This window comes from Hyperolius riggenbachi, chromosome 1 (genome assembly GCF_040937935.1).
Source record: "Hyperolius riggenbachi isolate aHypRig1 chromosome 1, aHypRig1.pri, whole genome shotgun sequence".
Classification (NCBI taxonomy): Eukaryota; Metazoa; Chordata; class Amphibia; order Anura; family Hyperoliidae; genus Hyperolius; species Hyperolius riggenbachi.
Window position 1 is genome coordinate 673,093,616 of NC_090646.1, and position 11,520 is coordinate 673,105,135.

The following is an 11,520-nucleotide window of genomic DNA, read 5'->3' on the forward strand; positions in this document are numbered from 1 at the left end:
GGTCTGAGGACCGAAACAGCGGGGCTGTCGCTGGCAGCATACATCATGCTATTTTATCAATAAAAGAGCTTAAGAATACTGGACAGTGCTGACTCTATTGCTGTAGATATATTAGAATCATTAATGTAACTTTTTGTTGAAAGGGATTTCTCTAATAAGTATATATAGTAATAACTATAAATAACTCACAGCCCACAAGAGGTGTGGCTTCAGGCTTACTGCGGCTAACTTAGCAAAAACTGCAAACAAAAAACAAAAAAAAATACCATACTTAATCTAATATTAATAATAATATTAATAATAATAATAAACTGTTCTTTACCTGGGCCTTAGGGAACACAATTGAAATATGTTATTTTTCCCCTAAAACTTGACATAATGAGCTGCTCACAAGATAATGAGCCCTGTGGGACTAATCAATACATAACAGATATGTAAACAGAGGCACATATAAAGTCAGATCGGCGGGCATTTATTGGCACATGGCTGCTGTCATTGTTCTGTCTCAGTTACACAGAGGAATTACAGGTAGATCATTTTCAAATGCATTCTGCTAATTACAGGTGGCATTGCAATTTACAGAATATTGTAACAACTTTCTCCCTTTTCAGCTCAGGGTTCACCATCTGCAAATATAGGCAAATGTAAGGATAAAGGGTCTGACTAGCTTTTTTTTTTTTAAATATATATATATTTAATTTATGTGTTTGATTTTGTATAAAAAACTATTTTTTATATATTAATTTGTATTAGGGAAAATGATAAACATATAAAAAATGTTCTTAATTTTTTCCCACTGAACCTAGCTTCAAAATACATTATCTATCTTTTAACAACAACAACAACAACAACAACAACAACAAATAACATTTGTAAAGCGCTTTTCTCCCGTAGGACTCAAAGCGCATAAGCATGGCTCAGACCATCGTGGTACAGAGGAAGAATTTTATACGTCTGGAAATGCCAGGCTAAACAGGTGGCTTTTCAGTCTGGATTTCAATAGCTCCAGGGATGGTGCTGTCTTTACTGGGTGTGGCAGGGAGTTCCAAAGAGTAGGGGCAGCATGACAGAAGGCTCTGTCTCCAGATTTTTTGAGGTGCACTCTGGGAGTGACCAAGTTTATAGAACTAGCTGATCTGAGGTTGTGAGAGGTGTGGTGCAGCTTCAGCAAGTCCTTCATGTATCCAGGGCCCAGATTGTGCAGGGATTTGAATGGCAGCAGTCCAACCTCCCTGACATTCAATTTCCTCAGGATTTCTGTGCAAAAAGTGATCCAATTAACTTTCATAACCTTTTTTTTCCTGTAACTTGCCAAAATGTGTCAAGCAAGGGTCTAGTATATAGTTCAGCAGAGTATTGATGTGCATGCATGTTTATACTGTTCACAGCATGTTTTGTATGGACGTGTATATCCATCAATACCGTTAGGGAGGTTAAATAATTAATAAACTCACTTATCACAGTATGCTTCCAGTACTGCCTAATTCCAGTAGTTTTAGCTAGTAGTCAGCAGTTCTCTATAATTCACACACAAGTATATACTGTATACTGTATATATGTGTGTGTGTATATATATATATATATATATATATATATATATATATATATATATATATATATATATATATATATATATATATATAGTATCAAGTTCATGTAAACAACTGCTAAATGAATTACTTCAGTATACTTATTCCAATATTTCTGCCTAGTATCCAATTCAGTCAATGGCAAAATCTAAATCATATAAGTTGCCTGTGAGGATATTTATTTTGCTAATATTATTAAATAATTTCTGTTTTCAGTAATACAAACCACAACCATATAATACACCCTTACACTGCAGGGTGGCCTATTGAGGACTCTTAATCCCTTTGTAAGCATTATTATTGTTATTATGTATTTATATATGAAAGCGGAACCCTGTTTGTAATAATTCCAGATAAGTATAGCCTCTGCTTTGGTGGCTTATTTGTTAGCAACTAAGCATTAAATAAAATAAATAAATAAATAAAATATATATACTGTATATACATATATATCTCCAGGCACGTGCGGGGGGGGGGGTCTGGGTACCCAAGCACCTGCCCCTTTTAAAATACCAATTAAAAGGCCTTACTAGGTATGAGATTTGGTGTTTTAGTACCTAACTATCCCCCATTTAGCTGCTAGTATGCAAAGTTGGAACTAAGTTAAAGTGACACTGAATCAAAGAAAGAAGAATGTATGATATAATGTATTGTATGTGTAGTAACAGATAATGAATAGAACATTAGTAGCAAATAAAAGAGTCTCATATTTGTATTCTCAGTTATATAGTTTTTCTATAACATTGCATCATTCAGGGCCGGATTTGTACTTTCCAGCGCCCTAGGCCGGCTGTCACCAACCGCCCCCCCCCCCCATTCTGTCCAACTCTGACTAGTTTGAACGACCCCCCTCTGTTTTGCTGCTTTGCCCTGTTCAACAAATAAGCAGTGCATGCTCTGTCCATTCCATGTAATTTTGCACTCCTGTCTGCATGCACAGCAGGCGATAGTGTTCTGGGCATGCATACTTCAGAAATGATGCTCATGTATGAGCACTCAGCAGCACTTGGCAAGTACACATACCCATAACACTCCCTCGGCTCCTGTGCACATGCATACAGGAGGGCAAAATCACAAGGAGCCCCTGTGGACAGCGCTGCTTCTTTGTCCTCTGTGCTACTTGCTGCCATCAGAGCCACAAATAGGGGACAGTGCAGCACAATGCAGAGAAGCCCATCCAAACCAGAGAACAGGTAAGTAGAAGGATCCGACACTACACACACTGGCATACATGTAGTGTAATGCTAGGTACACATGATGCAATTTCCTGACAGATTTACTGTCAGGTCGATTGATTCCATCATGTCTGATCTAATTTCAATTTTTCGATCAATTTGCTTTTCACTTCTATGAAAAATCATTCAGAAAATTGATTGGAAAGCAGATCGGACATGTTGGAAATAGTCGATCTGACAGTAAAGCTGTCAGAAAATTGCATTGTGTGTACCAGCATAAGCTCAGGTGTACTTTACACAGTGACAATTTAGCACTTAAGACAGATTTTAAAATCAGTCAGCAGGAAGTTTTGTAACAGAATAACACTTTGTATTGGCTAACCAAAAGAATAACAGTGAGCCTTTGGTTAATGAGCCGTCTTCAGACTGTGTTACTGTATACAAGATGTTAGGCACACAGCTATATAAACAGTCAGCAGGAGATGCATTGATTGTTTTGTAAATATATATAAATGTAACACAGTTGTCATTCTGTTTCAAAACATCCTGCTTTCACTGATGGTCAACACAGTACTTTGCTGGCAAAAAAAAGCCAGGAAAGCGTTAAACTGTAGAAAGAATGTTGTTGGCATTCTCTAGGAGGAAAAAAAAAGCCATAAATTCAACAGATCTGAGGTCTTTAACAGCACTGACCTACTAGTAATAAACTATCATCAGTCAGGGAGGGGGAGAGCTGCTAATTCCTGCCCGTGCTGCATGAGAAAAACTAATCAGAACTCAAGAGTTCTGCTACTTGAGACCATATATTTTTCTTCTCACAGCAGATTGTTTGTCCCCTCTCATCATACAGGTAACAGCAGATGCTGACTGCCATAACACACACTTTGCACAAGTAAGAGAGATGCAGGGATCTCTGGAATTCAGGCAGACCAGAGCAAAGCAGGAGTGGTGATTTACTTTCACATGTGACCTCTTATCTCTCCAAGTCCTGCGCCCTGCTAATTTTTATCGCCCTAGGCCATGGCCTCTGTGACCTTGCCAGAAATCCGGGCCTGGCATCATTCTGTCATATTTGCAATTACACACCACACACTGTATTTTAAACTATGAAACAGAGCAGAGCTGAGGACCCTTTGACCTCCCCTGCAGTAAAACCTTATCTGAAGCTGTGTCTCACTGTTTCTTTAATGTATAAGTGCTTCAGAAAGCAGGACTGTCTCCTCTCCTACCCAAGTTGGGTCAGAGAGCTCAGATCAGCTCTTTTGCATAGATAACATGTTTTTTCTTAACTCTTCCTGTACTAGAAACAATATGAGACTCTGGCCTTTGCTACTAATGTTTAATTTCTTAGCTGTACTACACATACAATTCACTATCTTATACATTTATTTTCACTAATAAGACTTCCTTTAAATAAATACCAGTAGCAGTCCTGTTGATCTGTCTGAAATCAGTAGTATCTGAATCCCTCCTAAGAGGAGGGTGCCATTTGTTTCCTTTCAAGCAATACCAGTTGCCTGGCTGTCCTGCTGATCCTCTGCCTCTGATACTTATAGCCATAGCCCCTTAAAGAGAATCTGTACTCTAAAATTCTTACAATAAAAAGCATACCATTCTATTCATTATGTTCTCCTGGGCCCCTCTGTGCTGTTTCTGCCACTCCCTCCTGCAATCCTGGCTTGTAATTGCCAGTTTTAGGCAGTGTTTACCAACAAAAGACATAGCAAGTGATACGCTGAGACGAGCTGAGTGTGTGAGTCATACAGAGCTTGGAGGGGGCCTGGAGAGGGTGTGTATAGCTTCTAGCCAATCACAAGCAGCACAGCACATTCCAGCTTGACTGCCTCAGCCCAACAGAGCCGACAGAAGAGAGAAGATTAGATCATATAACAGAGATAACACAGCCACTGTGCAACTAGGAAAGGCTGCAGTTAGACAGAGCACATTAGAACAGGTATCGGAACTTATAGGATAGAAGAAATAAGGATGAAAATTTTGTTACAGAGTCTCTTTAAAGAGGAGCTGTCAGCTATATTATCTCGAAAAAAAACAAAAAACTCACATATATAAGTAGATGAATACATAACATATATTGCACTGTCCACTTTTTGATTTCAGTGAGTTTTATAGGTGTCCCTGTGTCTGAAGCCAATCCTGATGTCATTTCCTCCCTTACTCTGGGAGGAGGGCGGCCACTGCAAACACAGACAGTCTTCAGATACTCCCACCTAGCTCTGCAATAGAAAGTGCATTGTCATTGTGTGACTCTGTAGCTTGAGAAGCATGAGGAATATTGGCCAATCAGAGAGGAACAGAGGTGTGGGAGGGGAAAACAGGATAGAAAAAGAGACTTCAGCCAATCAGGCTGTATTAGTTAAATCTGAGGGGATAGTAGGAGCAACAAAAAGACACCCCAGCATGCCCTGCAACTTCCTTTGTGCGACAATGAACTAAATAACAGCCAGGTAAACTGGGGAATGATTTTTTATCAACAACATAAGTAAGATTTTTCAACTTTTGGATTGCTTTTTTAGCATCCTTATTACTTGTTTACCAAATAAAAATAAAGAATTTATTTTTGATTTTATGCCTGACAGTTACATTTTAATAATCATGCAGATCAGGTGTTCTGACTGAAGTGTTACTACATTAGCTTCATGCTTGTTTCAGGTGTGTGATTCAGACACTACTGCAGCCAAAGAGATCAGCAAGACAGCCAGGCAACTAATATTGTTTAAACGGAAATAAATATGGTAGCCTCCATATCACCCTCATTTCAGGTGTTCTCAAGTCATGGGGAATTCTCAGTACCTCCTTTATTCTACAAAAGTACTCTCTGGAAAGTATCTGTACAAAGATGTCAGCCAGCCAGCCTGCCTACTCATTTGCGCACTATTGTGACAGTTGTTCTGAGCAACGGCCATTCAGTTAGTGCTATTTTTTTTTTTTTTTAGAAAAACAAAACCCTTAGCCTTCCCTATAAGAAGATAAACCAGTTGAAAACTTGTCAGATCTGTCAGATTCTCACTTCCTACTGTAGGAGACAGAAACAAAGGAGAGAATAAATTTATAGTGCTTTTTACTCTGGGAGAAATGTACTTCTTAAAAGTACATGTTGGTATGTAGTTTAGAGTTAACATTTTTTTCACATTACTTGTCCTTTAAAGGATACCCGAAGTGACGTGTGGCATGATGAGATAAACATGTATATGTACAGTGCCGAGCACACTAATAACTATGCTGTGTTCCTTTTTTTCTTTCTCTGCCTGAAAGAGTTAAATATCAGGTATACAAATGGCTGACTCAGTCCTGACTCAGACAGGAAATGACTACAGTGTGACCCTCACTGATAAAAAAATTCCAACTATATAAGACTTTCCTAGCAGAAAATGGCTTCTGAGGGCAAGAAAGAGGTAAAAAAGAGTAATTTCTTATCAGTGAGGGTCACACTGTAGTCACTTCCTGTCTGAGTCAGGACTGAGTCAGCCACTTACATACCTGTTATATAACTCTTTCAGGCAGAGAAAGAAAAAAAGGGAACACAGCATAGTTATTTGTGTGCTAGGCACTGTACATACCCATGTCTATCTCATCATGTTACATGTCAGTTCGGGTATCCTTTAAGTCACTGTCATCTTGCCTTCAGAAGGACTTCCTTTACTGCAGAATTTTTTAAACACTTGATATATATATATATATATATATATATATATATATATATATATATTATTTTAATCCATTGCGCGATTCCTCATCTGCAGAAAACAATCTTACATAGTATAAACCTGCTTGGCTGCCATTATTAAACCATCACATCACACATCAACCGTGCTGGTGATAAACAAGTGTCCACTCGTGATCCCCACCACCTCTAGTACAAGAGCGGCTCACCAGATTGCAGCCACCAATTTACAGGTGGAATTCTCGCTCAATATGTGGAACTCTTGGCACATCAGTGATCCACATGCACAATATCATAAAAATAGGCCTTTATCCCTCACTTTTTCTGCAGATCCTTTGACATTTCTTTCGCTTTCCCCATGACTTAACCATCTTAGCGGTATGGACGAGCTCAGCTCGTCCATCACCGCCGATGGCTGCCGCTCAGGCCCTGCTGGGCCGATTTTGTTCAAATAAAGAGCAGCACACGCAGCCGGCACTTTGCCAGCCGCGTGTGCTGCCCGATCGCCGCCGCTCTGCGGCGATTCGCCGCGAGCAACGGCGAAAGAGGGTCCCCCCAGCCGCCTGAGCCCAGCGTAGCCGGAACAAAAAGTTCCGGCCAGCGCTAAGGGCTGGATCGGAGGCGGCTGACGTCAGGACGTCGGCTGACGTCCATGACGTCACTCCGCTCGTCGCTATGGCGACGATCTAAACAAAACAAGGAAGGCCGCTCATTGCGGCCTTCCTTGTTTATTCTGGGCGCCGGAGGCGATCGGAAGAACGCCTCCGGAGCGCCCTCTAGTGGGCTTTCATGCAGCCAACTTTCAGTTGGCTGCATGAAATAGTTTTTTTTAAATTTAAAAAAAACCCTCCCGCAGCCGCCCTGGCGATCTTAATAGAACGCCAGGGTGGTTAAACATCAGTGCAGCACTGGAAGAAAGATGGATATATATTTATTTATTTCATTCTTTTCACAGATGGCATATCAAAAAAATCAGACAACCAATGATGAGATCCTGATTCTTGGGTTTGAAGGACTTAGCAACTACAAAATTCCTCTTTTCCTCCTCTTGCTGGTCCTCTACACATTTACTTCAACTGAGAACTTCCTGATCATCTTTTTAGTTAGTAAAAACCCTCGTCTACATTCTCCTATGTACATCCTGATCAGCAATCTGCTGTTTTGTGAAGTTGTCTACACCACGGACCTGGTTCCCTTGATGCTCCACCACATCCTAGCAGAGAGAGCGGTCATCTACCATCTCGGCTGCAGTCTTCAGCTGACCATATCAGGAGGTGTAACGGTCGTTGAGACACTTCTGCTTATGCTGATGTCAGTTGACCGATATTTGGCAGTCTGTAAGCCTTTGAGATATTCTGTTCTCATGCACAATAGACTATGTTTGAGCTTTGTAATTGCTTTTTGGTTAATTTCAATATGCACCAACATAGTAATGTTCAACTTTGTAATTCATTTACAGTTGTGCGGTAATCTTAGTATTGATCATTTTTATTGTGATTTCACCCCTTTAGTAGCTCTTGCATGCTCCGACATAACTCCTCTTGTTTCCTTTGCCTTGGCGACTAGTGTTATTGCCACCATTGCACCATTTGTCATTATTGTTTTGTCATACGCAGCTATCATAGTGGAAATCCTCAGGATACGGTCATCAACCGGACGGCAGAAAGCCTTCTCCACCTGCAGCTCCCATCTCCTGGTGGTGTCCTTATATTTTGGTGTCATCATTGTCTTTTATGTGGTGCCGAGAAGTAGCCACTATCTGTATGTCTATAAAGCCATGTCCTTCATGTCCTTTGGAGTGACTCCCATGGTAAATCCCATTATTTATACTTTGAGGAACAAGGATATTAAGAAAGCTCTGAGGATAACAATCAATGAAATTAAACACCAGTTTATTGATACAGAAAACTCATAGTGAAAGAGGTCCAGAGGTAGAAACAGATTGAATCAGTGCCGAGCTGTTTCAGCACTGGATCAAACTCTTTTTCATGGGTGCGTCATTCGTTTGAATGGGGTGCCAAACACAACTGAACCAAAACTACCTTAGGGGAAGAGTAGGCAACAAAATTATACAGCCTTTCGTAAAGTCTCAGCTCTTATCTTTTTGATGCCAGATAGTTTCAACATAGTGAACTTGGCACTGGAGATTTTGGCACTGGACTTATTGAGTCTTTTGGGGAACTTCAAACTTTTGGGATTCGGGAGAGGTTAGAATTAGGAGCTGAAGTAGTGGAGAAAAATGGTACAACATAATGGGGTTCTACTTCAGAAAGGGGAATATTTTAGGAATTAATAATTAATGGGGGATTGCTAGGACATGGGGGCATGGTTTTTTTCATTAGGAAGGGGTATATTTGACAGGGAATATATTATTAGAAGGGGAGTGGCCAAGAAATGGAAGATAAATAATCCTCCCTCTAGTGGGAAGCTCCGTAAAGTTCTTAGACGAATGCTAGAGTATAGAGGGGAGTTGTATTCTAATTATGTTAGGGGAAGGGTTGCTACCATGAGGAACAATGCTTTATTTGGGCTAGTAACAACCAAACAAGTGGGTGTGGGTGTTTGGGAGGACTAATTTTCAGATTTTATGGTCAATGATCAGGCATGGGCTTAAATTCGGATTCGGGTGATCCGGATAGTTACTATCCGGATTTCACTCAGTAATGCTGTGCCGGCTGTGCGGGGAAGCGGGGGGGTTCAAGCTTACCTATCTGACGTCTTCTTCGCTCGTCCCTCGGCGCCTCCCATGATGCGTTCCAATCCGCCGTCACGTGACTACAAACACTTCCTCCTTCCGGGTTGAAGAAGGTAGTGTTTATAATCACGTGACGGTGCATTGGAACGCATCGTGGGAGGCGCCGAGGGATGAGTGCTACATCCCTTTGCAAGATATCTCACTATTTTTGACTTTTCTGAGCCGGTTAAGTCCTTCTTTTGACCCATTTTGCCAAAGGAAAGGAAGTTGCCTAATAATTATGCACACCTGATATAGGGTGTTGATGTCATTAGACCACACCCTTTCTCATTACAGAGATGCACATCACCTAATATGCTTAATTGGTAGTAGGCTTTCGAGCCTATACAGCTTGGAGTAATACAACATGCATAAAGAGGATGATGTGGTCAAAATACTCATTTGCCTAATAATTCTGCACTCCCTGTATACATTACAGTAAAAATCCGCCGATTTAGCGGTGAATAGCAAAGCCCCCTTAAGTCCTAGAAACACCAAATTTTCAGGGTTTATTAAACTGAATCTTGTGAACAAGATACAAAAATTTTTTTTCAAAAGGACCTTATAGTTTTTGAGAAAATCGATGTTAAAGTTGGGCGGAATTTCCGCGATTTCCGCTGGAAATTTCCGGGATTTCCGGCGGAAGTCCGCCTACCGCACTTGCATTACCGATTTCCGCATTCCGATGCGGAAATGTAATTTCCGATCGGAATTTCGGAAATTGCATTTCCGTGGAATCCCAACGCCTCTCAGGTGGTCCCCTGTCTCATCCACCCCTCACCTCTTTTGCTCCTGCCACCATTGATGAAGTCAGCCTGCTGCTAGCGGCTTCCCCCCCCCCCCCTCCTCCTCCCCCTGTGATCCTGTACCCACAAATACTCTTCGCCCCCACTTCCCTGACCTTGCCCCAGTCCTCACCTCTTTGTTCAATCTTTCCCATTCCACAGGCACCTTCCCCAAAGCATTCAAACAGGCCACTGTACTTTCCCTGCTGAAAAAACCCTCACTCGACCCAGCCCTACCCTCAAACTACCGCCCAATCTCCCTCCTTCCCTATGCTTCTAAACTCCTCGAACGCCTAGTCCATCAACGCATTACCCAATACATCAACACCAATACCCTACTTGACCCCCTACAGTCTGGATTCCAACTAGTGTTGGGCGAACACCTAGATGTTCGGGTTCGGGCCGAACAGGCCGAACATGGCCGCGATGTTCGGGTGTTCGAGCCGAACTCCGAACATAATGGAAGTCAATGGGGACCCGAACTTTTGTGCTTTGTAAAGTCTCCTTACATGCTACATAACCCAAATTTACAGGGTATGTGCACCTTGGGAGTGGGTACAAGAGGAAAAAATTTTTAGCAAAAAGAGCTTATAGTTTTTGAGAAAATCGATTTTAAAGTTTCAAAGGGAAAACTGTCTTTTAAATGCGGGAAATGTCTGTTTTCTTTGCACAGGTAACATGCTTTTTGTCGGCATGCAGTCATAAATGTAATACATATAAGAGGTTCCAGGAAAAGGGACCGGTAACGCTAACCCAGCAGCAGCACACGTGATGGAACAGAAGGAGGGTGGCGCAGGAGGAGAAGGCCACGCTTTGAGACACAACAACCCAGGTCTTGCATGAGGACAAGAAGCGTGCGGATAGCAATTTGCGTTTTGTCGCCATGCAGTCATAAATGTAATACAGATGAGAGGTTCAATAAACAGGGACCGGAAACGCTAACCCATCACAGATGTTCACTGTTCATGTTTCTTGGTTGGGGTCCGGGAGTGTTGCGTAGTCGTTTCCAATCCAGGATTGATTCATTTTAATTTGAGTCAGACGGTCTGCATTTTCTGTGGAGAGGCGGATACGCCGATCTGTGACGATGCCTCCGGCAGCACTAAAACAGCGTTCCGACATAACGCTGGCTGCCGGGCAAGCCAGCACCTCTATTGCGTACATTGCTAGTTTGTGCCAGGTGTCTAGCTTCGATACCCAATAGTTGAAGGGTGCAGATGGATTGTTCAACACAGCTATGCCATCTGACATGTAGTCCTTGACCATCTTCTCCAGGCGATCGGTGTTGGAGGTGGATCTGCACGCTTGCTGTTCTGTGTGCTGCTGCATGGGTGTCAGAAAATTTTCCCACTCCAAGGACACTGCCGATACCATTCCCTTTTGGGCACTAGCTGCGGCTTGTGTTGTTTGCTGCCCTCCTGGTCGTCCTGGGTTTGCGGAAGTCAGTCTGTCGGCGTACAACTGGCTAGAGGAGGGGGAGGATGTCAATCTCCTCTTTAAAGTCTCCACAAGGGCCTGCTGGTATTCTTCCATTTTGACCTGTCGGACTCTTTCT

The 11,520-nt window shown here is 41.9% G+C and overlaps 1 protein-coding gene across 1 annotated transcript; it reads left to right on the top strand.

The window, feature by feature from the left end:
* The first annotated feature begins 7,401 nt into the window (after positions 1 to 7,401).
* Positions 7,402 to 8,361, top strand: LOC137544262 (olfactory receptor 5V1-like). The gene has a single exon (XM_068265317.1). The coding sequence runs from the start codon at positions 7,402 to 7,404 to the stop codon at positions 8,359 to 8,361; it is 960 nt and encodes a 319-aa protein (XP_068121418.1).
* Positions 8,362 to 11,520: the final 3,159 nt, after the last annotated feature.

Excerpts from the sequence above, each read along its gene's own strand:
- LOC137544262 (XM_068265317.1), top strand. The coding sequence starts at position 7,402 with ATGGCATATCAAAAAAATCAGACAACCAATGATGAGATCCTGATTCTT.